At 52.4% G+C, this 25,991-nt stretch overlaps 4 protein-coding genes across 7 annotated transcripts in view; 1 reads left to right on the top strand and 3 right to left on the bottom strand.

Moving 5' to 3' along the window:
- UBR4 (ubiquitin protein ligase E3 component n-recognin 4) overlaps window positions 1-6,489 on the bottom strand; it is an 83,517-nt gene extending 77,028 nt beyond the window's left edge. The window contains 6 exon segments of the mRNA XM_048326045.1: window positions 262-364; window positions 706-845; window positions 952-1,081; window positions 1,742-1,845; window positions 2,695-2,792; window positions 6,354-6,489. Coding sequence (XP_048182002.1) covers window positions 262-364; window positions 706-845; window positions 952-1,081; window positions 1,742-1,845; window positions 2,695-2,792; window positions 6,354-6,484 — 706 coding nt within the window. The 5' untranslated portion in view covers window positions 6,485-6,489.
- A 688-nt stretch (window positions 6,490-7,177) lies between these two features.
- Window positions 7,178-18,742, bottom strand: EMC1 (ER membrane protein complex subunit 1). 3 transcript variants are annotated; one of them, XM_048326478.1, is made up of 24 exons: window positions 18,599-18,742; window positions 18,358-18,482; window positions 18,069-18,134; window positions 17,833-17,926; window positions 17,083-17,211; window positions 16,826-16,952; window positions 16,346-16,495; window positions 15,862-16,029; window positions 15,443-15,514; window positions 14,948-15,007; window positions 14,614-14,736; window positions 14,286-14,382; window positions 13,500-13,616; window positions 13,158-13,166; window positions 12,481-12,680; window positions 12,088-12,237; window positions 11,597-11,758; window positions 11,237-11,356; window positions 10,889-11,026; window positions 10,374-10,547; window positions 9,585-9,795; window positions 9,022-9,106; window positions 8,358-8,487; window positions 7,178-8,164 (listed from the first exon to the last, which is right to left on the bottom strand). In XM_048326478.1, the coding sequence occupies exons 1-24, from the start codon at window positions 18,703-18,705 to the stop codon at window positions 7,985-7,987; spliced, it is 2,994 nt and encodes a 997-aa protein (XP_048182435.1). In that variant the 5' UTR covers window positions 18,706-18,742; the 3' UTR covers window positions 7,178-7,984. The 3 variants fall into 3 exon arrangements, with proteins under 3 accessions (XP_048182435.1, XP_048182437.1, XP_048182438.1); XM_048326480.1 differs by lacking the exon at window positions 13,158-13,166; XM_048326481.1 differs by lacking the exon at window positions 14,948-15,007.
- A 90-nt stretch (window positions 18,743-18,832) lies between these two features.
- MRTO4 (MRT4 homolog, ribosome maturation factor) lies at window positions 18,833-21,330 on the top strand. Its single transcript, XM_048326555.1, has 8 exons — window positions 18,833-18,904; window positions 19,140-19,198; window positions 19,300-19,403; window positions 19,487-19,568; window positions 19,786-19,853; window positions 20,174-20,325; window positions 20,763-20,839; window positions 21,028-21,330. The coding sequence occupies exons 1-8, from the start codon at window positions 18,877-18,879 to the stop codon at window positions 21,178-21,180; spliced, it is 723 nt and encodes a 240-aa protein (XP_048182512.1). The 5' UTR covers window positions 18,833-18,876; the 3' UTR covers window positions 21,181-21,330.
- Window positions 21,331-21,723: 393 nt separating this feature from the next.
- AKR7A2 (aldo-keto reductase family 7 member A2) lies at window positions 21,724-25,971 on the bottom strand. 2 transcript variants are annotated; one of them, XM_048326553.1, is made up of 7 exons: window positions 25,746-25,971; window positions 24,651-24,838; window positions 24,011-24,115; window positions 23,384-23,480; window positions 23,186-23,285; window positions 22,734-22,863; window positions 21,724-22,186 (listed from the first exon to the last, which is right to left on the bottom strand). In XM_048326553.1, the coding sequence occupies exons 1-7, from the start codon at window positions 25,969-25,971 to the stop codon at window positions 22,025-22,027; spliced, it is 1,008 nt and encodes a 335-aa protein (XP_048182510.1). In that variant the 3' UTR covers window positions 21,724-22,024. The 2 variants fall into 2 exon arrangements, with proteins under 2 accessions (XP_048182510.1, XP_048182509.1); XM_048326552.1 differs by having other exon boundaries at window positions 23,384-23,501; window positions 25,746-25,961.
- Between the last annotated feature and the right edge of the window lie 20 nt (window positions 25,972-25,991).

Here is a 25,991-nt window from a genome sequence, read left to right as displayed (position 1 = left end):
TCTAATCCACATCTGCTCAATAATCCATCCCATAACGTATGTCATATCATCTACCTTATCTACCCCTCCAAACACAAATACACTGAGCTCATCTCTGCAATGAAAACTCCATTCCAGCCACAACCTCCCTCGGCAATCACCAGCAACCCAGAGAACCCTTTAGGTCAGAAAGCTTCTTCCCACTCAGAGCTGTGAGATGTAACACTGGACAGAGATTTTTCCAGCACTCTTTTGGCCCCAAGCTAGAAACCTGATTCTCACCAAGTTCTTGCAGGCTGGCCACATTCTGAGCAATGAATATGCTCTTGGTTTTTGTTGCAGAGGTTTGATCTGTGGCAGCTTGATCCTCGCTCTCTCCTTCCACCTAAAGCAAGCACATACAAAATATATTATGGAGGCACTAAAACCACACGGTATTTCTCTAAGTCTCTACACAGAAGCGAGATGTATCAGCAGCATGACCCCAAACAGCCATGGATGTCACTGAACACCGCCTTCCACTAGGAAGCAAATCCAGTACTGCCAATACAGCACAAATAGTTTTTGGTTGTTTGCCATTGATCACGTGCAAGCAGGATTCACATTTTTAAGAAAGATTCTTTTTACATTTGTATTAAGAAGTACCACTTAGAGCCCTCTGTCCTTCCCCGCACTGGGTTATTAATGTTGAAATTCAGACTCTTTCTGTTTTAGAGGATTTTTTACCTGTGTCTCTGTTGTGATTGATGGTGATGATGAGACTCTGGGGTTAAAGACTGATGTCAATTGGTTGAGGAAGTTCATCTGCACTTCCTTCTGTCTCAGCTCTGGGCTCACCGGGGAGGCTAATTCCTTCTGGTCCTCAACTGCAGGGAAAACAACAAACCCCCATTTCAGACAGCAAACCCCAGATTTTCTGTGCCTAACTGCAGTGCTGCAGTGAAACACACACAGCTGAAGCCTCCTCCCTACCATCAGAGAGGGTTTTGACAGTCTGAGGCAGCTTGGCTGATTTCATCATTGCTGTGAAGGTGATGATTTCCGTCCGGTCCAGGCGGCTGCAGCCCGTGCACAGCCCCTTGATCAGCAGAATGAGGTGTTTCTACAGAAAACAGAGACATCGAGTACCATTTAAACACTTGATTCCAATCACTCCTCCGTATCGTTTACTCTAAGCAGATGGATTAAGAGTAATGCAACTTCAGCTGGTGAGGCCACTGCAACAGCTCTGAGCCACTCTGCTCTCCCCCCCCAGGATCGTGACACATCCCTGACTGCAGGTAATCCAGGTCACTGACACTGTCTGTGCTTCTTATGGAAAACACCTGGAAAAGCTCTCTCTGCTACAACACACTACATCATGGGAACACTCCTCACAGGCCTTCCCTCTTTCAAACAGATTTAAGCTTTCCCACAAGACAGAAATACAAGCAGGCAAGAAAACATCTTTAAAAACTCAGCAAATAGCTGTGATCCAGGTTGTTGCACAAAACCAAACCAGAGTGTAGGAAACTGGAACAGAATTAACCGAGGCTTCGGGTCACCTTTACTTCGAGCTGTGAGCAAGCTTTGATTCTGAGTACAGAATGCAGAGGGAAGATTCAGCAGGAATCAGTGTCTACCAAAGTGTAACTTTAAATATTTTAAGAGCTTCATTAATTTTGCTTTATGCACTGAACATTAGAGCAGATTATTTCAGAATTAGAGCCCAAAGTCCATTTTCACACTGAGGCTGGCCCAGGAGGTCCAAACCTGTTCTCACCTGTGAAACAGCACATGCTTCGTCTGGGTTCTCAAGCCGCAGCAGGGAGAATTCAATCAGGACTTTACAGGCAGCTGCCACTGACTGCAACTGGTTTCTTGGTACTGAAAAAAGCAGATCCTTGTATTCAGAGCAAGTTTTAAAATAGTCCAGTGTAATAAGCTCCCAATGCTGTCAGTAAAGCAGGATGCTCCACAGTGTGGGTACACACTCAATCTACCCTGCCTGACACAGATGCAATATAAACTCAGTCTCATTACAATGTAACCTAAGAAATGTCAGCAAAGTGAAGGATAATTCCTTCTGCCAGACAGGGGAATTCAGACAGATAAAACAGTTTCCCCAGCAACATTATTTAATGCTGACAGAAGCTCTGAAGAAATGAAACAAGTTCACAAAACCCATTTTTTTGTTGTAATTGCTAAATTGTCAGCCAAAATAACAGAAAATATTTTGAGTCACAATGTTTTGATCACTAACTCCAACGCAGTAACATAACTACAGAAGCCCTGAATGGTTTGGGTTGGAAGGGACCTTAAATCCCATCCAGTCCCACCCCCTGCCATGGCCAGAACACCTTCCACCAAATCAGGCTGCTCCAAGCCCCGGCCAACCCGGCCTCGGACATTTCCAGGGACAGCAGTGTTCTAACTGCTGAAGGATAATCTAAAAATCCTGAAAACGGATTCAAACCCTTGACCAAAAATTAGATCGGTCAATGAATAAGCAGCCAAAAAGGCAACGCTGTCCAGTAGTTGGTGGCCAAATACTCCCATCAACAAGCTTCCCTTTCCATCAGAGCTGACATTTTGTGGTACAAAAGCCAGCAACACTGGCCCTAAAGTCTGATTCAGCAAGAGGGCAAAAAAACAAAGACAAAAATCAACAGTTCTGATTTACTTTTACTGCAGCCAGTCATTACACAGGAGCAAGAGAAGCAAAGGAACACTTACTGAGGCCACACACAGTAGTGATGTAATGTGTGGAAAGTGCAACGAAGGAGGAGTAAAAGGGCTCATACTGCTTGTCGTGGTGCAGGATCTCAGATTCACTGCAACGGAGAAGGGGAGAGAGGTCAGCCGGACCCAGCGCAGCAGCAGCACCACCCAGCACCCCAACGAGTCCAGTGACAGGGGCAAGGCAAGATGACAGCTCTGGGAACACAACCCTTGTGTCCCCAGGACTGAGTCCTCCAGCCGCAGCCGGATCACGGCATCAGCATCACTGTCTGCACAGGAAATTTAAGGAAATAGTTCCACTGCTGCCAGTGTTTCTCCTCCACAGCATCAACAGGTCAGGCTCTACCAGCTGCACTCCCTGCCAGAGGCTCATTAACCTTTAAGTTGTCCTAAACTCAGCTGCCCAGAGTGCCTGGACTGTGTGTTCTGCTAACGCCGGCAGGATTTGCCAGGCCTGGAGCACAGGCATTCCCTTTCTGTCACGGCATGGAGGCAACTGGAGTTTGTGCAAGTGTGCAAATCAGAGGGATCAAACCAGGCAACTGCAGAACCACAACAGACACAGGCACAGCCCCTGCGACCACCTGGGGAGGGGAGGGTTTGGCCAGGTAAGGCAAAGCCCCCGAGGCCTCTCAGCGAGACTCAGTGGCCTCGGACATCAGCCTTTTATGGCAGAGGTGACACCCTAAAGGTGTCCCACCACATCCCACCTGCACAGACACAGAGAACACAAACTGCTCTGCCTCCACATCTCGTTCTGCCCCTCGTTTTTCCTGTGACAACACTAAGGGATGTGCATATCTGCCTATCGAATGATCAATTTACTTTCTTTCACATTTTCATGCAGTGATGTGAACAAGCAAGCTGGAAGAACAGATTAGTTGACTCAGCTTCACTTTGCCTCTCCAAACCAAGCCAGGCTTCTCCACCTGTGGGACAGAGATTATTCCTGGAGGGCAGGTGGGGAGCAGAGGGCAGCAGCCCATGGCACAGGCTGTACCCAACTCCAACCACGATTTCACCATTCCCTGCTGACCTGAACAAAGCCCAGTTTATACCCAGTCACCTTCCCTTTTTCCACCCTAAGCCATCGTTTCCAGCTCTAAGGGAGATGTAGCTGAAACAGAAACAACTCTGGAACAGAACCATTTCTCCACAAAAACGAGCAGAAAGAAATACTCATCAGCTTTGTAGTTTGATTTCCTAAGTCTGAGGTTTTATTCAGTCTGCCTAGAAAGCTGAAATAGAAAAACAGAAAATGAAGAGAGAGGCTTTACTGGAAGATATTCAGCAGCGTCACACGACCGAGTTCCAATACCTCAGGCCTCACCTCACCCTCTCCTGCCAGAACTGCTCTGGTGAGGAACGAGCCTAGAGACTGAACATGCAAAACAGTCCGTGCTCTCTCCTTTTCAGACACTAATTTTGCTCACCTACCTCTCAGGCCCAACTCAAACCCAGCAGCAGTAGGTATGTAAGTATTGTTAAGAGAACAAATTAGAACAATTGGGGAATAACAGAGTACAGGAGAGGCTGACAGCTCCTAAATTACTGCACAGGTCAAGCTGTGCAATGCACAGTGCCCACAGGGTATAAAGAACACAGAGGTGAAGAATCCAGCACGAGATAGGGATTAGGCAATGAGAGGTTTGAGTTTTACTAAAACACGTTGTGGATGTTATGATAATGTGAAGTGGAAGGCTGCTGTCAAGAAATCATCAATCCTTGCAAATAACCATCAACAGAAGACAACAGCTCAATCTGTGATGTGCCAGAGCGTTACTGTGAGCATACAGTAAGATTTAATAATGACTTTCAGCCTCTGTACTGTGTCTTATTTAGAGGGGTTTGCTTCCCAGGGAAGCTCATTACTCCGGCTGAGGAGAAGCCTCTGTGTCACTATCAACATTAATCAGCACCAAATCCCACCTCCTGCCTCAGCTCTGCTCCCCAGCCCTGACCAGCCCCTGCCCTTAGGGCAGTGGGCACAAAGCAGCCTCCTCCTCGGGAAGGCACTGCTCCAGGTGCAGGAGTTCTCCCCTGCAGAAACCCCTTCCCCAAAGACCAGCCTGGAGTGACTTCACACACCCAGAGGTCCTCTCCAGCTGCACCCTTCCAAGTCAGCATTTCCATCATTTATGTCAAATAAGGGACTAATTTCTATCAATTCTTGAAGACACCTGCTAACAGAGGAATACCAGTAACCTTACACTTATAAATGAAATACAAGAGTACTTAAAAAAAGGAGTTTATTGATTTATTTTGAAAATAATAATACCAGTGATTTCACTGTCATCTCAGCAAGTTTATTTAAGGGGAAATCCAGCCACTTTGGGGTTGGCTGACACCATCAAGAGCTTAGCGACTGCCTTCTAAAAATAACTTGAACAGATAAAAGATTTTCTGTCAGGAATCTAAAGATAGATTCTTGTTCAGCACAGAAAAGCACAGCTCCAGACACGAACAAGTCGTATTTATTCCTTTGTGATTTAGCACGCCACACCAAGGCATGAAACAAAAAGTATCATCCTGCAAGAGCCCAAATCCTGCCAGATCATCAGACACACAACTCCAACCTCAGGCAGCGCTGCTTGAAGGCAACGAACTGCTGTCTCAAGTGGAAAACAGAACCGACATTCCCTCCAAAGGAGGAAGCAGCCCTCTCCCAGAACTCAAGTGGATCCACTCGAGTGTCCCTGGGATATTTTGATGGAACACTCCACTAATGAACTTTAGGCAAAGGGACAGCAGAGCTGCTTGGGGAAAAGTGACACTGGAATGGTCCCTAAAACAAAGACTGGCCAAAGAACTGCCCAAATGCATCAACACTGAGCGTGCAGCTTCTGGGGGAACAACTGCTCTGTGTGTGCAGGCACAGAACTCTGTGAATTGAACTCTTTGAGTCTAAAGCATCCACTGCACACTCAGCCATTCTACATTAAGCAAAAGACCACAAGGCTTTATTTTATCATCTTCCTCAGTGCAGTGTTTATTTTATGTTTCCTAACAACTTGCTGTGGCCGGGGTTATAGATCTCTGTAACTGAGCGTGATGTTGCGGCATTCACATCTCGTGTTTTAGATCATAAAACAAGCTGTAAGTTGAATTAAGTACTCTGATGCTCAGAGTCAAACCTATGTGGTTAAGACAAGGCAGACTTGATTTGGTTCTGCTTTATTTCTATTTAAAATAGCAAAAGTATTGCAGTGGTAAAGACTTAGAGGGAAGTCTGGTCCCCCCAGAGCCCGGTGAGACAACACTTCCCACGGCCCAACCGGGCAAACTGTGACACGCCTGGACAAAAGCAAAACCACAAGAACAGTCCCGAAGCCTCTCGGCGGGCGCCTGTCCGAGGTGCTGCGGCCGGGCGAGCACCCTCAGCCCGTTATGGGGCCCGAGGGCACCTCCGAGAGCTGCGGCCCCGGGACAGCGGGAGGAGCCGGGGACGGAGCTCGGGGCTTTGCCCGGGCAGCCGCAGCCCCGCCGCCTGCCCTGCCGGGCACCGAGCCCGGCACCGGGCACCTCACACCCAGCCGGGCATCGCGCCGAGCCCCGCCTCAGCCGCCCCTCAGCTGCTCCCGCAGCAGCACCCCCAGCGCTCCCCCTGAGCGGGCGACGCCGAGGGGCGGCAGCCCTCGCCCGCGCTCCCTCACCTCTCGATGACCGAGGCGAGCAGCTGCGGCAGCTCCTTCATGTCGAAGGCCGAGTAGGACGCGGAGAGCAGCGGCCGCACGGCCACGTCCCAGCCGGGCCCGGCCGCGGCCCCCGCGCCGCCCGCCGCCATCTTGGGCTGCGCTGGGCCGGGGGCCGCGGCGCGCACAGCGCCCCCTGCCGGCGGGGCGGCGACCGCGCAACGTCGCGCCGCCCCATTGGCCCGCGGCGCGGGCGCGTGCGCACTGCGTGAGTCAGCAACTTTGGCGCGCGGCGCGTGCGCGGCGCGGGGAAGGCGGCGCGGGGCGGGGCCGCGCATGCGCCGTGTGCGCGCCCCGCCCCCGCGGCTGCCCCGGGGCAGGGAGGGCTTGGAGCGACCCCACAGTCATCCAAAGATCATCCAAAACCACTCGAATAGCGAAAAACTCCCCGCTGCAAGAGTCCCCCAAAACACTTAAATAATTAAGTAACACCCCCAACTTAAATACCAAAAAAATCCCCACTTAAATAGCCAAAAATCCCCTCTTACGTAGCACAAAACCCACCGAAATAGACCCCAAATCCCATTGAAATAGCCCCGTAAAACCACTTAAACAGCCCCAAAACCCACGTAGATGGTCCCCAAAAAACACCTCAATAGCCTGCCAAAACCCACTTAAATAGCCCCAAAACCCCCTTAAATAGGGCCTCAAAAAACCACCTAAATACCCCCCCCCCAAATCCCCTAAATAGCCCCAAAACCCACCGAAATAGCCCCACCAAAACCACTTAGATATCCCCAAACCCCTTAAACAGCCCAAGAAACACTTCAGTAGCCCAAACCCACTCCCTGCTGCGCAGCTTTTATTTGGGATCTGGACACTGGGAGGGGGCAGGGGGGACACAGCCTCTCCTGGGGGAACAACTCGATGCCAAACGGTATCTTAACAATTTAACCCCGGAGTTCAGAGCCGTGATCCCGAGGGAAACGCTGAGAGGCTCCTCCTCCTGAACCACCCCCACCTTAACCCCAGTGCTGCACACAAAAAAAATGCAGGAGAATTTAGAAACAAATGGGAAGGAATTGATGTTGTCATAATAAATAAAGAACGTGGAGAGACTTTGGGTTCAAATTCTTCCCACTGCTCTGCAGCTTCGTCCATGTGGCTCCATGAGGCCATTTCCCACTGACAGACACCCAATTCCCAACATTTTTCCTAAGGAAATCACCCAAGGTCTCTTCCCCACACCAGGAGCCCGTTACCACATGTCAGCAGCCAACAACCCTCACCCCTCGTCTCTGCCAGATGTGGGGCACAGCTGGCACTGAGGGAGAGCCCAGGATGGGCAGGACACACATCCTTAATAATCTCTTCACCAACATCAGGGAGACTGATTTTGGGGCTTCAAGGGAGGTTTGGGACATTCTTTTTCAGTCAGAACAGACTAAAAAAGTCTCTATTTTTCATCTCTTCTGTTTCTCCTCACAGGAGACACGTGGGCAGTGCAGGTTTTGTTCCACCAGCAGCTTTTCCTCACAAATGTCTTCCAGCCAAATGGAATAGGCGTTTGGATCCATCACTCAGGGGGGCTGGGATCCCAGCAGAGCCCTCCAGGCAGTCCCAGCCCAGCTGCTCTCCAGGCTGGGCCTCCCTCAGCGCCAGGCCCGGTTCAGCAGCTTCACCTGGGCCAGTCTCTTGGTGATCATGGTGGCAAAGACCAGCCCGAAGAGGACGCTGCTGATCAGCACGTAGTCGTAGTCGTCCTTGAGCACGTCAAACTGCTTGGAGGGGTACACCCGGGTCTGGAAGATGTCCAGCCCGTAGGCCACAACCTGCAGGGGTGAGATCAGGAGCTGGGGATGCAGCTTGGAGCATAAAACCCCAAAATGATGCACTCAGGGTTACAGTTCTGATGGAAAGGAGCGATGTTTAAGCTGTGAGCAGCCGCCTTATGGGAGTTACAGAGCTCCCTGACATTGGAATCCACCCCCAGATTCCACACTGAGGCCTCCACCCTGCACTCACCAAGCACGTGGACTCGAGGCCAGAGGGGGCTGTGTAAATCCCCCTCATCCTGGAGATGGTCTGGTTGTAGTTGATGAACCTCTCGGCGTGGATCTGCACGTCTGGCGAGTACGGGATCAGGTTCTCCTCCCTGCAAGGCACCACAAGAGACATCAAACCCCAGCCAAGCAGCCCACAGGGGATGTCACCTGTGTTTCCTACCCTGATTATCAAAAGCTGACCTAGAACAGCACATTTGGCAGCTTTTCTCAGTGCAGATTCATTACTGCTGCAGGATGAAAATCCAATCTATCAGCCAGGTCAGGCTAAACTAGAGCTGCCTCCTTTCAGGCTTTGAAAGTTTTAAAAATAAGTGTAACTCCAAAAAATCCAGGTCCTCTGCCTGCTCCTCCTGAAGAATACAGAGCCCAGGCTGGTTTAATGACTGACCTGCTGTAATACAGACAAAAGTATCCCATCATCACAGACTGGGAACAGAAACACAGAATCCTTCAGACCTCCAAGATCGAGTCCGACCTTTGACCTCGAAGGAACCCCCCTTCATTCCATGCAAAGACTGCCCTGAGTCCAGCCAGAACGAGTTGTTCCTCTCCACACAACGTATGACACACAAAATCCAGCCCTCTCCGCAGCCCAGGAAGAGAGGTTCTCACTCCTTCCCTACCTGCTCTGTTCCGTCGGGATCTCTGGGCGCCGAGGGTCCAGCAGAGCCTTGGGAAGGGACAGGATGGCCCCGGAGGGAAGCCCAACTGTGCATTAAAGGAAAAGCATCTTAAAAATCACAGAATCCCACAACAGCTGGGGTTGGAAGGGCCCTCTGGGGATCACTCAGTGCAACCCCCCCGCCCAGGAAGGGTCAGCCAGAGCAGGCGGCACAGGAATCCATCCAGGTGGGTTTGGAATGTCTCCAGAGAGGGAGACTCCACGCCTTCCCTGGGCACCTGGGCCAGTGCTCTGCCACCCTCAAGGAAAAGTTCTTCCTCACGCTGGGATGAAACTTACTGGGTTTTATTTTATGGCCATTGCTGCTCTGGGCACCACTGGAAACTCTGGCACCCCATGGCCATTTCTGACAGCGTCTTCCAAACAGCCAGCAGAAACACTCTCCTGGTGCTTATCCCTGCACTTGCAGGAGCCCAGGATGACCCCCAGGCACGAGTTTTTGGCAGCAAAGCGCATTTTGCTTGGATTTCAGCGCTCCCCACTGAGCACGGGGCAGGTACTCACTGAGCAAGTGGCGGCTGGTGATGCCCCGCTCGGTGATCGTGGCCTCCATGGCACTGATGGCAGAGGGGAAAATGTAGGATTGCTGGAGAACCTGAGGCAAAATGGGGCGGTCCAGGGAGCTGAAGGCTGTGGCGTTGTACTGCTCCGTGCCCTCGTAGAGCTCCAGCACGGTGAACTCGTTCCGACGCGCCTTCGTGTTCCAGTACTGGTACTGCAACCACGAGTTTTAGGAGAATCAGGGAAGCAGCCAAAGGTGCAGGGAAATCACAGAGCGTGCTCAGAAAACTGCCTCCATGCAGACTCAGGAACTGCCCCTGATGCCAGAAGATCTTTGCTTTTTATACATTTTACACCTATTTGTAGCTCTCTAGACTACTACTGTAAAGCTATATAGCTCCTTAACTAACTGTGGTACCTTCCTACCCCTCCCCTTAGATTTCAGAACAATAAGCTAACCTTGCTGGGATCTTTAGTCTTTGGTCTAGAGTGATCCAAAGACATCTCATTTTCTCCATATATCACAGACATAATAAATGGGGGGTGAGAAGCAAGGGGGGGCTTCAGTGGGGGCAGAACCAAAAGAGGGGATTACTTAATTAACTGTGCCTCTAACTGGATGATTTCTGTTAAGCTTGCTCGTTTGTTAAACTTATAAAATTGTCAGAGTCCTGCATTACGTGTGCATTTTGCACCATGAAGGACCTTCACTACAGGTAACCACTTTTTATCACCTTAATATTGTTCAGCCTGTGCTTTTAGGGGTCACCCCAAACAGGAAGCAGCTCTCACCACCACCCAGTTCTCGGAGTGCACCATGTGCACGGGCCCCTTGGCCTTCTTCTGCACAGAGGAGTGGATGATCCTGCCCGTGACCCCATCCATGAGGTAGATCCCGATGAAGGTGCGCTCGTGGTGCGTGTCCGTGCTCTCGGTCACCACGGCCAGCAGGTTGGGGTTCAGGGACTAGGGACAAAGGAGAAACAGCTGAGACCCCCTATCAGTGCCACAGACACCTCCTTTCTGCACTTCATCTGGCACTGGACATATTGTGAACAAATCAGTGTAAATCACCTCAAGAAATCAAGCTGCTATTTCCCCAGTATCAGACCCTGACTGACTTAACTGCTGCATGAAAACATTTCAGAAAAGAAACCTCCAAAATGTCTCTGCAGAGACACTGGTGCCCATAAAGCAAAACTGGCACCACAGGGCAGCTCATCCCAACGTAGCAGCAGGGAATGGTACTGGGATCTTCCTGTGGGATAATCCCTCAACAAAAAGCCCACACAGAGCAGCAGGAGCACCTTGTAGAGGACGCTGCGGTCGCCCATCACGCGGCCCTGGGAGTGCACGTGCTCGTTGGACCTCTTCCCTTTGACCATCACTATCCTCTGCACCTCCGTGGGGATGGCCACCTCCCAGCTCTCCTCTGTGCTCAGGTCCTGCAGGGAAAAAGCACGTGGGAGCTTGGATCTTGTCCTCCAAGGACACCATCTCCACCAGCAGGATGCAGCTTTGCTTGCTTTGGGATTTCACAAGTTTCACAGCATTTTGAGGCTGAACGCTCCAGTTCTGAGCAAAGCTCCGTGAAGGAAACAGAGATCTGCCATTATCCACAGGGCATTTAGGGAAGTGTAATGGGTCCTCCGTACCTTTTTCAACCTGAATCCAGAGAGTTTTCCCTGCTCAGCATCAACTAGGTAAAAATAGATGGAATGGGCTATTTCTTCTAACTGGCGAAGGACGTTTTTAGTGGCTGGGAAAGGTGTAACCTGGAAAAAGAGAATTGAAACACAGGTTGGAAACAACTGACACAGACAAAAAAACCACCCCAAAATGAGCCAGAAAGACGATTTCTAACATGTTTATCAAGATAAGGTCTGTCTTACCAGAACAACCTCATAGTTTTGCGTGAAATGTGGCTCAATAGCATTTTTTCCATCTTGCTCCGAAAGGGAGGGGAATAATTAACCAGAATGTGAAGAAAACTGCCTCCAGGCAAAGCAATTTACCTTGTACTCATCATCAATCAGGAGCAGCACCTTGGCATAGTCTTGATCCATAATAGGCAGAAGCAAAGTCTGGAGAATTGGACGTTTCAGAACAGGAGGAGCTACTTGGCTTCTCTTCCCAAAGATGGGGTTAAAGACATACAGAAAACTCATTCTGGTTTCCTGAAAAACAGGTTAAGTTTTACCTCTTGTCTAAGTCAAAAAAAAGGGTGTTTTTCTAACTGTTACTTGCTGATGTTCATAGCTGGGGTTCAGCTATTCCATCCTGAAAATATTCTGTTTGGACACACACATTTGTCCAAACATTTATCCCACATTTGTCCATCACAGCCATCATCATTTTTAGGTTTCCTAGGCTTCTGTGTCTGCTTCCCTCCAGATCTTTCTCCCCTCCCATCAGTGACAACCAAATGATGCCCAAGAAGATGTTTTACTGCCCTGTCCAAGGGCAGATTTCCATGCCCAGTGGAGGGGCAGGGAAAGGGCCTCACCTTGTCCTTCACGAGCAGAGTGCACTGTGGAGGGTGGGGGAAATGGGCTGTTGTTCTCTGCACCATCAGCTTGAAGGAGGAGCCAGGTCTCACATTCCTGAGGTATTGCTTCCACAGGATGGTGCCGGAGCTGCTCTCAATGCCAAAAAGCTGAGGAAAAACACATGGGAAAGCCAAAGTTTAGGGAAACACCTCTCCTATTCAAACACTGCATCGTCCTCTGTCGTATCCCAAAGAAAGCTGGGTCTTAGTCCCCACTTTAAAGCCACCACAGAACATCCTGTGCATCTTCCCATGATTTCTGCCCAAGCCTGGCTAAAAACAGGGCTGGGAATTCAGAGCTGAGACTCTTTGCTCCAGCCTAGAACCAGATCCCTATCCCAGCCTCCTCACCTTCCCTGAGGCAGTGACCATCACCATCATTTTCTGGAGGTTGAATTCATCTCTGGCCAAATTGTCAATGTTAATCTCATTTTTAATCTGGCTCCGGGGCTTCCTGGCATCATAGAACATCTTCCAGAGATGAGCAGTCCAGGCTTGCAGCAGGATGAGCTGGGATGAGAGTCGCTTCAGGAACATTCCCAGCAAACCATCTGCAGACGGCACCCACAGTGACAACAGCAGGGAAAACACACACGTCCCACCCAGAGCTGAAATTATGGTGTCAAACGCTGCCATGCACAAACCTGGGGTAACTCCTTGCCTCCCACTCTGCAATGTTACAGTTGCCATTTCTGTGACAGACTCTGGCATTTACCAACCTTTCCCACTCCACACTCATTCCAAAATACACCCTGATCGACGGAAAGCAAACCTTCATGCAGAGGATTTCGTGCTCCTTCTCACTGTGCCCACCTAGAGCTCCCCCACCCCTACAAAAATCCCTCTGCATCCAGAGGAATTAAAAAGACTTAATTCTGCCCAACCAAGGCTTTTATTTAACTTCTTAGAATAACCAAAACACTGGATTTCAACTCTGTTTCAGCCCCAACGAGAGCAAGCAGAGGGGACCAGTGGCACCAGGAAGCATTAGGCAGGAGCAGAGCACACTCCATGCAGGATGGGGTTACCTTGGATGGCTGCATCCAGGACAGCAAGGAAAGACAAAACAAAGCAAAAAAAAAAGCTATTGGAAACGAGTCTTCCAGAAAGAGTCACAGGAAACATTTAGGAGACATGGCCAAAATCCCTCCTACTGCTGCTGACTGCTTTCTTAATGTAACAATGTAAGACATTCAGGTCATCTGGATTGGATTTCCAAAGTTTAGTCAGAAAACGGTTTATTTCTGCTCATTTTAATTGGTATCAGTAGAGATTTAAATTAATCTCTCAGCTCAGAGTAAAGAGAAAACAATACGTACATTTATTTAGGAAGGAAAACAAACTCACAAAGGTAGTTCTGTTAAACTCACCTGCTTTTTTTCCAAATTCTCCCTCCAACTCAGCCTGTGCACCAGTCAGTGGCAGATCCACCATCTCCAGGCTCACCACCTCTGCCAGTGACTCCTCCCTACTCCATACAACTTTTCCTGGAAAGAAGAGCAGAATCTTATCAAAAATCAACTTAATATCTGTGAAGTGACTCACTCAACGTAAGAGTGCAACCTGGAAATTCAAATTGCCTCTTGATGAAATGCAGAACAGTGTCTAAGTATCTAATATCATTAAATTAACTGTTTCATAAAAGACAAATCCTTCATGCAACTGGAGCCACTTCTGGGAAGAAAACGTCAGGGTCAGTAAAAGCAATCTGGTGTTTCAGAAGGGTTACAGTCATTGAGTCTGTTTAAAACAAGAGAAGCACAGCGTGAACTCCTGGATTCCTTTACAGCCCCAGAGAATTCCCATCACTGAGATGGGACTTTCAATCCTTTCTGCAAATTAACATTTTTGCCATGAGGATCTTTTCTGAAAACCTTTGAGGAAGATCTACACCAGGACTTACACTCTCATCCTATGAACAGATTTGAAATCTGCAGAAACCTCCTGAAATCCAAAAGCTCTGCCCACACAAAACAAGGCAGAACTGTTTGTCTGGGCGAGGGTGAAAGAGTCTCCTGCGTCTTCCATGGGACTCAGAAGAGTTAAAACAATTTTTTCAGCTTCCAAGGAAAGTAATGATAAAATATAATTCTTGAGGACGTGGAATTTTCTCCTGGTGACTGTTATGAATGGAGGAAGCTGCTTGTGGGAGTTACCTGGCTGCTGGAGGAACATGAGCATGTGGTCCTCTGTCTGCACCAAGGCTCGATAGCCCACAGAGTCATCCTTCTTCAGGAAAACCTGGATGTACAGCTGGGAAAAAAACCAAACAAAAAAAGGCAAGGAAAACAACAAGATTAATGATCACATCGTTTCCCTGGAGAAAGCAGGAATCGGGTGAAAGCAGGAATCAGGTGAAAGCAGAGCAGGCAGGGTGATGCTGTAACCCCTGGAATGCTTTTCCCCTTGGCTAAAGGGCTCCCATCCTGCCAAATCAGGGAAGGGATGGCACTGTAAGGACTGAAATAACCCCTCCCTGCTCACCTGCTGTGGCTTGGCCCCTCCCTGCTCCAGGTTAAAGGTGATTGTGGTATCCAACAATCTTTGCCCAGTTTCAACCAGGTAGAGATTTATGTTGTAGGTTTGATTGGAGCAGGTTAAGGAATCCTGCAGCAAACAGGGCAGAGAACAGGGGTTACACACAGATCACACTAAATTCCGCAGCAGGATTCAATGCCCAGCAAGAACTGGGGCTTCAAGATATGTTTAGGCTGTATTTTTAGGTTGTATAGTTGGTATAACACCTCTGTCATTCTGTTCCTGCAGGCAAAGGAATAAAATGGACTGACAAGAACTTGGGAACAAGAGCAGCCCGTACCTGCCTCCGGGCATCCTCCAGAGCACTGCCAGCATGGAGGCCATCAGAGCTTCCAGGTTTCTGAAGCGAGGATGAGAAGAAATGTAACATGGCTTCAGATGCCAGTAAAAGCATAAAAAAATTAGGTTTCCAACTGCCTGACAAGTCTCAGCTCGCCTGTGACATCAGGCAGGAAACAGCTCTCTTCTGTTCTGTTTCTGATAAAAATGAAACTGTGTTTCATACACCCAAGAACTGAAATCCTCTGTGGATCACTAAAGCCAATTCCTTGTCACATGCCCACCTTCCACAGGGCTGAAACAGGACATTCACTGAGCCAGACACAGCCTGAGCTGGACATAATCAAGCCCTGCTTGTGTTATCACTGAAACTTATCAAATCCTCCTCTTCCTCAAGGGACTCCCCATCCCTGGGCCTGTGAAACACCTGTGGAACCCACCCCCAGTGCTCATTGCCAAGGCTGGGCTGGTCCCAGAGTACAGGAATTGTGCTGACCAGTTCACTCCTGCACGTCAGGACTGCGGCCACCGTCTTCTCCCCGGTTGTTGCAAAACTCACCAGAGCTGCCTGGAAAGGAAAAAAAATAGCATGAAATCATTAAAAAGAAAAACCTCAAGAAACTCTCAAACCTCACCAAAAATGACTTGCGAAGTAAATCAAACCACAGGGGAATTAAAAACATATGAACTGTCACAGCCAAATTTTAAATTGTATTGTTTCCCCAAACAAAAAAAATTAAAAAAAAAAAAGACTGAAAGTACTTCTCAAAGAGATGGGAACAGCTGACCTGCCACAGGTTTTTGAGCCATTATGCTCAGAGTTACTGAGATATTTTAAATCTGCCAGCTGGCCCAGCAGTTTGAAGGATGTTCAGCTGCACTTGGCCCTCTCCCTGGTACATCTGTCTTGGGTACCTGCTGGAAGTCCCGGAGGTGGCTGAGCAGCCCCTGCTTGTACTGCAGCAGGGAGAAATGGCTTGGGGACAGCTGCAGGAAGAACTGAGTCCGTGAGGCGCCGGTCACACTGGGCTGAGTGGCCAAGATCCTGGCCTGGAAGTCATCTTCAAACTCCAGCTCCAGGGACTGCAAGGGAGACAAGCACGTGTGCTGGGAGAGTTGTCCTTCACTGAGACCAACACCTTCCTCCCCTCAGCAGCAGTGAGAGATTCCCTGGGTCAGGGGACAGAGCAGGAGCAGGGAGGCTGAGGCTCCACCGGAGCAAAGCGCTGAAGACATCGATCCAGAAGGAGTAACAGACAAAAAGCTTTCCCACCCTCCCCTCAATTTACAGATCACGATCTCCCACCTCCAATCACTCCCCAGTTCACCAGCAGGCTGGGTCAGGCACCAGAGCAGCTGGGCAAGGAATTACAGGGAATGTTCCTGCAGCACTCCTCACCTGCAGCGGGATGTGCCTCATGTCCTGCTCCGTGTCCAGGGCGCAGACGTGCAGCGAGCGCGCGGCCGTGTCCGCACACACCAGCACCGCCTCCCCCACCACGCCACAGGAGCCCTCCAGGGCCCGCAGCCACGGGGCTGCCACCCTCACCTGCACAGACACACAGAGCCAGGGCTCAGCAGGACACAGCCCTCACAGAAACCGTGTGCACACCAACAGCAGTTTAAGGCAGGATTATTTTTATCCGTGATTGGGAGGAGCTACCTGTCAGCCTGAGGGTTATGGAACAATCTTGACTAACAGCTGCCAGTCTAATTCAGTTTGGCTTTCAGGACATTCAGCCATGAAATCCCTGAGTTTGGAGGCAATGCCTCAGTGAAAGGGAGGGTTCTCTGTACCACAGTTGATTCCTCTGCCCACCACACCGCAGGGTTGGGAGCACATTTGTTAACATCAAATCCAGCATTTTGGCTCCACTACCTGTTTGGTGATTTCTCCGTCTTCTACGTTGAACGTCAAGACGTTCAGGTGGCTCTGGGGAACGATGCCAACCACGTGGATCACTCCAGTCCCACGGGAATACAGCAGCTGGTACTGAGTGCTCTCACTGCAAGAGAGGCAGCAACCACCAAGCATCACCTTCTGACACTGCTGTTTGCAGAAGCACAAGGCAGGTGCAGCCCCTGTCCCTCTGCCCCATGCCAGAGGCTCACACCTCTCCTTCCAGGGGCTCTCACCTTTCTGGCAGGTGTTCCACCCACTTCTGGTGCCCGTTGGACAGGTAGTGCAGAGACAGGGCCGCCTTCTTCAGCACTGCCACGTACTTCACCGCCTCGGGGAGCCCCACCAGGGCAGCCCCCTGGAAACTGAGCACAGACACAAGGAGTGAGGGGATTACTTTCCTATTTTACCCTGGAGAAGGGTCTGGAGCACCAAGAGTGGCTGAGAGGTCTCAGCCTGGAGAAAAGGAGGCTCAGGGGGGACCTTGTGGCTCTGCACAACTCCCTGACAGGAGGGGGCAGCAAGGTGGGGGTTGGGCTCTGCTCCCAGGGAACAGGGACAGGATGAGAAGAAATGGCCTCAAGCTGTGCCAGGGGAGGTTAAAATTGGCTATCAGGAAGAATTTCCTCATGGAAAGGGCTGTCAGGCATTGAAGGGGCTGCCCAGGGAGGTTTGGAGTCCCCACCCCTCGAGGTGTCCAAGGAAGGGCTGGATGTGGCACTCAGTGCTCTGGGCTGGTGCCAAGGTGGGGATTGGGCACAGGTTGGATTCAATGGTCTGGGAGGGTTTTTCCAACCTCTGTGATTCTGGGATTCTGTGCAAGGTTCAGGCATTCATAAAGAAATCACCCAACATTTGTTTTAGAAACTCTACGTCTGACTAATCTTTCTCCACAATGCAAGCCGAGACCAAGTCCATGACCCATTTTTTTCCTTCCCAGAGCAGCACTACCAGGAGAAACAGCCCATGCAGACAGGAAATCCCACCTGCCAGTGTCCAGGGAGGTCTCCCAGTTCAAGCCCCCGATGTTGGTCTCCCAGGAACGCAGAATTCGTCCGGCATTGGACACAGTGATGGCATCTGGAAAGGAGGAGAGGGGGATGAACACAGAACACGTACCCACCATGGGCCAAAGAAGGGATGGGTTCTGCAGGTCCAGCCTGTGCTCTAACGCTGGCTCCACATTCCAGGAGCGCTGCCAGCCCCGGCACGTTCCCCTTACCCTGCCCATGGATCAGCATCGCATCGATGGCTCCTTCCGGGGTGCCCTTGTCCACATGGCGCCACACTGCAACAGACAGGGCCGGGGGAAAACGGCGTTTATCCCACAAAGGCGTTTCTGTGTTATTACGTCTAACCCTGGGCTGCTCACAGAGCCAGTCCTAAGACAGAGCTCTGACCTGCCGGCTGAACCCTCCCGCCCGCCACGGCCCAACCCGCAGCATTAACCCTTCTGGAGGAAAAGCCAGCACAACCGCATTGACCCTCGGCCCCAAAGCCGCCGCACTCACGGATTTCGCCGCTCCGGGAGTTCAGGGCGGCTACTACATTCTCCTCGGTGGCCACGACGAGCTTCTTCGAGCCCTGCGAGGCCTCCAAGGAGGCGAACTTGAGCTTCCCCACGTACTGCTGCCTCCTGCGAGAGGGAACAGGAGCGCCGGTGAGATCGGACCCGGGTCGGCAGCGGCGCGGCGGGCGCGGGGCCTATCCGCGGGAGGGGGAAACCAGCCCGGCGGGACCCCCGGTGCTCACCAGTCGAACTTGCCCACTTGGTCCTCGTAGACGGCGGCGGCCAAAGGCAGCAGGACCGGCAGCAGGACCAGCAGCAGCGGCGGCGGCACCCGCGGCCTCGCCGCCATGGCAGCGGCCCCGGCGCCCGGGGGGCCTTCGGCACCGCGGGACCGCCCGCACTGCCGCCTGCGCGGGGAAAGGGCGCCAGCGCCGTGGGGAGCGCAGGCAGCGCGCGGGGCAGTCCCGCCCGCTCCCGGCAGCCCGCGCGCCGCTCGGGGGCCTCGGAGCACGGCGGAACCATGCCCAAGTCCAAGCGGGACCGCAAGGGTGGGAGCGGCACCCCCGAGCCCCGGTCCCGGACACCTTGCCCGGACACGTCCCTCTCCCCACTCCCTTCTCCGTCCTTTTCCCATCCCTTGTCCCCATCCCATCTCCCATCCCCTTCCTCATCCTTCCGACTCCTTGCCCATACCCCGTCCCGATCACCGTCCCCTTCCCGATCACCGTCCCCTTCCCCGTCCTGTTCCCCATCCCGCCCTGACGCTCTCTCCGCTCCCCGCAGTGTCCCTGACGCGGACGCCCCGCAAGGGGCTGGAGGCCAAGCAGGCGCTGATCGCCGAGGTGAGTCTGGCCCGGGCCCGGGCCCCTCTCCCATTTCCCTGTCCTCCCCGTTCCCCCCGCCCCCTGTGCCCGTCCCTGTCCCGGTAACGGCCCCTTCGCAGCTGCGGCGCTGTGTGGACACCTACAAGTACATCTTCGTCTTCTCCGTGGCCAACATGAGGAACAACAAGCTGAAGGATGTGCGGAACGCCTGGAAGCACAGCAGGTGGGCAGGGGGGTGGTGCCGGGGGGATGCCCAAGGGGATGAGCTCCAGGGCTGACATCCTTCTCCTGCTCCTCCTGGGCCAGGATCTTCTTCGGGAAGAACAAGGTGATGATGGTGGCACTGGGCCGGGAGCCGAGCAGCGAGTACAAGGAGAACCTGCACAAGGTACCTGCTGGGGGTTCCTCTGGGTGTCCTAAAGCTTCACCTGGCGTATTCCACATCCTGGAATAACGTCCTGGGGTCACCGTTCTGTGTGTGTTTTAATTGAACCCATCCATGTGCTGCCACAAAGGCTCTGTTGTGAGTGGAGCTGTGCAGGACCGAGCCCTTGCAGGCGAGTCCCCGGTGCTCCCCAGTCCCCATGGATGCTCCTTTCTTCCAGGTCAGCAAACACCTGAGAGGGGAGGTCGGGCTCCTCTTCACCAACCGCACCAGGGACGAGGTGGATGAGTAAGTACCAGCGTGGCACAGCCTCTTTGTTGCCGCAAAAGCCCTTCACTCCCTGCTGCTTCCCTTCAAGCAGGGATGGTCTCATGGGCCTTTTCCACTCATCTTTGTCAGCCATTCCTGCGACAGCTGGGCAGAATCGTGGAAGGGTTTGGGCTGGGAAAGACCTTAAAGCTCACCTCGTTCCACCCCCTTGGACACTTCCAGGGATGGGGCAGCCACAGCCTCTTTAAGGACTGTAGGGCAGGCTGTGCCTCGATCCCTGCCTCAGCCCAGGGCTGTTCTCCCACAGCTGAAGCTCTCCCTGCCCGTCTCTGTCCCAGGTGGTTCTCCAAGTTCCGGGAGCTGGACTTTGCCCGCGCTGGGAACAAGGCGCCGTACGGGGTGAGCCTGGACACGGGGCCCCTGGAGCAGTTCCCCCACTCCATGGAGCCGCAGCTGCGGCAGCTGGGACTGCCCACGGCGCTGAAGAAAGGTACAGCAGGGGCTGGGAGGGTCAGCTCCGGCCTTGTCGGTGCAGCTGGGAGCTCTTACGGAGAACATTAAATACAGAGTGGGGTTTAGGCCTGGAGAAAACCTCAGGGACAACTTCGTCCTTGTTGGGCTGGGGCTAGGACTCCTTATGTCCTTCTTGTGCTGCTGTTCCTAAACTCGTGTCAAAGGCTGAGTAAAACCCTCAGATTTCTCCACAATGCCACCTTTCTACAGTGGAAACAGCTCGGATTAACCCACTCAGGAACCAGGTGTGGGGTTTTGGAGCTGATCTCACCCATCTCCGTGGGGTGCACTGATACTGCCTGGGAAGGTGTCAGCTCCAGGGGGTGGTGTTGGAGAGGGTCCTGGCTCTGTCCCCCACATTCCAGGGGAGTTCCCAGGGCCTGGGAGCCTATTTCCAGGGGTTTTGCTCTGCAGGAGTGGTGACGCTGCTTTCGGATTACGAAGTGTGCAAGGAAGGGGATGTTCTCACCCCGGAACAGGCCCGTGTGCTGGTGAGTAACAGGCCCTGCTTCCTGACACAAAACAACTAATAATTAATTAACACAACTCCTAAAACTCAGCAGCAATTAATTTGGTTCCTGCTTTGCTCCACTTCCCACCTGGAAGCGGAATTTACTGTTTTGCTAGGCTGGGCATGGAGACAGTAAAGCAGGAATGACAGATTTGTGTCCTCTCCCAGAAACTCTTTGGCTACGAGATGGCAGAGTTTAAAGTCACCATGAAGTTTCTGTGGAATTCTGAGACGGGAGACTTCCAGAAGCTCGTGGGAGACAGAGCAGAGGAGGAGGAGGAGGAAGAGGAGGATGACGACGATGGCAGCAATGAGGACTAACAGCCTGGACACCAGAGAGTTCTATTTTAGGGACAAAAAGAGGAGGATATTTCTCTTCCCTGGGTGCACCTGGACTGGGATGATCTTTATATAAAATGACCTGACTACGCTTTTTTTTAATATTTATATAAATATCTATGTAAAACTCCAGCTGGTTGTTACTGCTGCCTGTTGCTGTTGGTGGATCCTGGGATCTGAGGAAATGCCACCTCAAACATGAAAACTGGGCAGAAAGGGTGTAAATGTAATGCAACTTGGATACAGCACAATAGGAAAGATGCTGAGAGTTTGTTATTCTGACACAGAAGAAGATAATTAGCTCAATCCTTGGAATTTTACCTCATCTCTGGAAGTGTTCAAGGTCAGGCTGGATGGGGCTTGGAGCACCCTGGGATAGTGGAAGGTGTTCCTGCCCATGGCAGGGGGTGGAACGAGATGAGATTTAAGGACCTTCCAACCCAAACCATTCTGGAGTTCTGTGATTCAAAGGCCCCAAGTGCTGCCAAAGAGATGCCAGGTTCCAGGTGCAGGTCAGAGATGGGGTCTGCATTAGAAAGAGGTTTTATTCTTGTATGTAGTTACTTAAGATTTCACATTAAAGCAGAACAGGGGCTTTCACCTCGTTAACACATTCATTTTCCTGATCAGCTGCATCCTGAATCACGGGGTGTGCTGGGAGAGCTGAGGAGCTGGGAGGGAGGAACAACTGAGGCACGGGTGTGGATCCTACAAAGCTTCGTTGATTCAGGAAAAATCTCCAGCCCTCCACACGTGGGTGGGAGGGCAGGGTGGGGAGTACCTCTCCCGAGTTCCCAGAGCCTGTGCTGGGTGTCCCAGGCCGTCCCTAGCGGAAGTAGTTGGGGCAGTCGTGTGCACTCAAGTTCCAGGCCTCGTCGAATGCCTGCACCACGGCCGGCAGCAGGGGACCGTCCTCGCTGTAGTTGAGGTTCTGCTCCAGCTGCTCCAAGTTGGACATCCCGATGATCACTGCATCTCCAAGAGAACCCTGGAAAGAGATGGGAGGTGGTGCTGATCCCAAAAGGAAGCTCCCCTCCCAAGCCACTGTGGGCCAAACGCATCTTTCCACTAAAGAACACCCAGCAATTAAGCAACTGACACCACAAGTTCTGCTCACTAGGCCTGGACTTCCTCAGGTCATGCCAACTCCTCAAAAGCTGCCAAGTCCTACTTTATGATGGGCTACAGGAACATTTAGGGGAGATGGGGAATATTAAGCACTAGTTTCCTAGTCCAGTGAAGGGCGAGTCCTCTCCTTGCAGGGAAGCTGAGTGCGTGGGAAGCCAAGACCCCAGTAACTGGCACCTAAAATCTTCCAGTTCTGACCACATGGGATAGCATGGGGAAAGGCAATGAGTTGCCTCACTCCCGCTGCCTGGCAGAGTCTGTACACCAATATTCACCTTGGAACACCACAATCCCACAGGATGAAAAGACACTACACTGAAATTTCCCTGTTTGTGAGCCACGGCAGCAGTGCCCAGTGCTGGCAGCAGTGCCCAGTGCTGGCAGCAGTGCCCAGGTGAAGCTCTCACCTGCAGTTTGGAGTGGTTGTAGAGCCAGCGCAGTGCAGCGGATGCCAGGCTGGGTGCAGTGGAGCCATAAGCCTCTTTCAGAGCTTTTTCTACCAGTGCAATTCCCTCAAAATTGTGTTTTTTCCAGTACCTGCAAAAAAAAAAAAAAAAAAAAAATCATTGTTATTGGCCTTGGGACCTCTAGTCAGTGGTACATCTATATTCCAATCAAAAGGCTTTCAGGAAACCTCAGACAACTCTTCGTAGCCTCTGAGGACTTCTGCAATCTCCCTTGGAAGTTGTGAGGAAGCTTAGCCTAAAAACCACCCTGCAGAGCTCAGTCACACACCACAGCCCCAAGCATGTGTGCTGACATACTCCCAAACTTTGGGCAAATCTGCTTCCTCTCAGCTGCCTATTAGAGTGTTTTTTTAATGCAGCCATTCCTGCTCATCTGTCAGCTCAGGACATACCTGTCCCTGTAGGCCTGAGCCCAGTCATTCCCAAAAAATCTCCCAGTGGGCTGGCTCGTGTCTTTGTCCTCGTACTTGTACTTGCCGGTCAGCAGCCCCCCTGCGAAGGAAGGGAGCAGCAGCTTCAGGGATGGGCCGGCTCTGCACAGCCCCTGTTCCACTGGGTTTTGGCCCAAAGCCTGGCCTTGCCCCCTGTACCTGCCAGCGGGTTGTAGGCGTAGAAGCGCAGCCCGAAGTGCCTCAGGCAGGGGAACAGCTCGGCCTCCACCTGGCGCGTGGTCGCGTTGTACATTCCCTGCACCGGGTGGGAGACAGCCTGGAACAGAGCTCAGGGCACAGCATCCGCCTTTTCCCACCCTTCCCTGGCCATACTCATCCGGGAGAGCAGCTTCAGCTCACACAAGGTTATGATTTGCTTAGGAACAGACTCGCTGAAGGACTGCAAATAATTTAAGTTCCATGCCAGGGGAGTCACTGGCTCCAGCAACGAACACACCGAGCTGTTTCTGAGCAGCGACCGTGCTCAGCTTCCTGAATTTCCTCACTGAAAGGGCTGTCAGGCCTTGGAAGGGGCTGCCCAGGGAGGTTTGGAGTCCCCACCCCTTGAGGTATCCAAGGAACGCCTGGACGTGGCACTCAATGCTCTGGGCTGGGTGCCAAGGTGGGGATTGGTCACAGCTTGGACTGGAGATCTTTTCCAACCTCAGTGATTCTGTGACTTCTCAGACTAAATGCAGCAGATTCCTTCTCTGCGTTTATATTTAGCACACTGGGGGCTGGTCCTAGATTCGGGGAGCCCAAATCCAAGATTCCCCCCTCCCTCACCTGGTACACAGTTGGCATCACCCAGTTGTTGTACTTGCAGATGGTGCAGATTTCTGCCACCTCCCACGCGGCGTAGTTTGACAGGCCAAGCTCTTTAAACTTTCCCTGCAGAGGAATGAAAGGGAATTCAGTTCCAGTGTTTCAAAGTTCATCTGGACCCAGACAGCACAGATGGGTACAGTGAAAAGGACAGTCAGTCACTAAATTTTAGTCCAGAAGGGTTAATTCCTGTCCACCTTTTCTGACAGACTATGAATTATTAAGACCTGACAAAAATATTTCCCATTTTCTGTTCATTTGGAATTCACATCTTCTAGTTTAAATGACATAAGTAGATAAATGAAACTCAGGAGTTCTTCACCCATTACCAGCACTAATCCTAACCCAGACAGGTTAGGATTAACAGGGCTGGAAGCAAAGTTCAGATGTTCCAATGCTTCCAAGAGCTCTTGGGAACAAAGTGCACCACGTGAGCACACAAAGAACAGCGGCTGCTCGGCTTTGCCCTGGGCTCTGTCTCCTCTTGCCACAGCTGCACAAACCCAGTGCTGCAGATGGGCACAACAAGCAGCCCTGGTTTATTAAAAGTGGTGGGAAGGAGGGAATCAAGGATTTTCCAGGCTTGGACTCTGCACTTTACCTCTTTGTGCAGCTCGTGGCAGGCACGCAGAGTCTCCTCCACCGGGGTCCCGTGGTCGGGAGCGTGGAGGTAGAAGAGCTCCACACTCTTCCTCTGCAGCCTCTCCAGGGACGTGTCCAGCTGGGAGCGCACGCTCTCCGGCTTCAGCGTCTTCCCATCCCATGGGTTGGCCTTGGTGGCCACTTCCACTGGCAGAGAGAGAAGGAATGAGCAAGGACGTTTCCCCCTTGAGGAGGGGAATGGGGATAAGGCACATAACCCAAGTGTTTGAGGTGTTCCAGGGAAGGTGCCTCTCCTCAGGAATCACATCAGCCTAGCAGGCGAGGCTCCTCTCTGCAGGGACTGGGGGTCTGCCCCAGACAGGGAAGGTCTGCTCCTCAAGGTCTGGGGGTCAGCACTAATAGGGGCTCCCTTCTCCTCAGGCATGGCATCAGCCTGGCAGGCACAACCCTTATCCTAAGGGGATGGACCTGGGACAAGTCCTTTTTCCTCAAGGAGGGAGTCAGCCCAGCAGGGAGGATCCCTCTCCTCAGGGAATGCACCCTGGGGAAGGCCCTTGCCCTCTTGTCCTCAGGGACAGAGTCAGCCTGGCAGAGGAGACCCTTCTCCTCAGGGTAGACCCCTCTTCTCAGAGCACGAGTCCTGAGGCAATTCCCTTCTCCTCAAGGACTGTCTCAGCCTAGCAGGAAACACCCTTCTCCTTCACCAGGGAAGTCCCATCTCCTCAGGGAAGTCTCTTCTCAGGGAGGGCATTAGCCTAACAGGGAAAACCCTGCTCTTCAGGGGACGAGTCCTGGCCAAGTCCTTTCTCCTCAAGGACTGTGTCAACCTGGCAGAAGAGACAAGACCCTCTCCTCAGGGAAGACCCTTCTACGGGAAGAGCCCTCTCCTCAGGGCACGGTTCCCAGCAAGTCCCTTCTACTCAGGAAAGACCGCTCTCTTCACGGAACGAGTCCTCGCCAAGTCCCTCCTCCTCAAGGACAGTTGTCAGCCTCCCAAAGCGGACCCCTCTCCTCAGGGCAGCCCCCTCTCCTCAGACACGAGCCCCAAGGCAGCCCCTTTCCCCCGACGGCAGCCCACCCTCCGCGGCCGTACCGGGCTCGGTGCCGCCGGCCAGCAGCGTGCCCAGGATGCGCTCGGACTCGCCTCCCGCGTACATGAAGGCGGTGTCGAGGAGGCGGTATTGGCGGCGCAGGAAGGCGCGGAGCAGCTCGGCGCTCGCCTCGGGCCCGGCGCGCCGGCCCATCTCCATCGTGCCCAGCACCACGGCGGGCCGGGCCCCGCCAGCCGCCCGCGCCGCCATCGCCGCCCGCGCCGCCATCGCGCCTGCGCGGCCTCGGC

The sequence above is a fragment of the Corvus hawaiiensis genome, chromosome 22 (assembly GCF_020740725.1).
Source record: "Corvus hawaiiensis isolate bCorHaw1 chromosome 22, bCorHaw1.pri.cur, whole genome shotgun sequence".
NCBI lineage: Eukaryota > Metazoa > Chordata > Aves > Passeriformes > Corvidae > Corvus > Corvus hawaiiensis.
The sequence above is the reverse complement of the archived record's forward strand: the minus strand, read 5'-3'. Positions and strand labels throughout refer to the sequence as shown.

Coding starts and splice junctions, on each gene's coding strand:
- AKR7A2 (XM_048326552.1), bottom strand. CDS start 25,953: ATGGCGGCGCGGGCGGCTGGCGGGGCCCGGCCCGCCGTGGTGCTGGGC. Junction 24,839..25,745: donor GGCCGGCGGCACCGAGCCCG/GTACGGCCGCGG, acceptor TCTCTCTGCCAG/TGGAAGTGGCCACCAAGGCC. Junction 22,187..22,733: donor ACAACCACTCCAAACTGCAG/GTGAGAGCTTCA, acceptor ATCTCTTTCCAG/GGTTCTCTTGGAGATGCAGT.
- MRTO4 (XM_048326555.1), top strand. CDS start 18,877: ATGCCCAAGTCCAAGCGGGACCGCAAGG. Junction 19,199..19,299: donor AGCAGGCGCTGATCGCCGAG/GTGAGTCTGGCC, acceptor GCCCCTTCGCAG/CTGCGGCGCTGTGTGGACAC. Junction 20,326..20,762: donor GCCCACGGCGCTGAAGAAAG/GTACAGCAGGGG, acceptor TTTGCTCTGCAG/GAGTGGTGACGCTGCTTTCG.
- EMC1 (XM_048326478.1), bottom strand. CDS start 18,705: ATGGCGGCGAGGCCGCGGGTGCCGCCGCCGCTGCTGCTGGTCCTGCTG. Junction 16,030..16,345: donor TGAGGCACATCCCGCTGCAG/GTGAGGAGTGCT, acceptor TCTCCCTTGCAG/TCCCTGGAGCTGGAGTTTGA. Junction 14,737..14,947: donor TGGAGGATGCCCGGAGGCAG/GTACGGGCTGCT, acceptor TGTTTGCTGCAG/GATTCCTTAACCTGCTCCAA.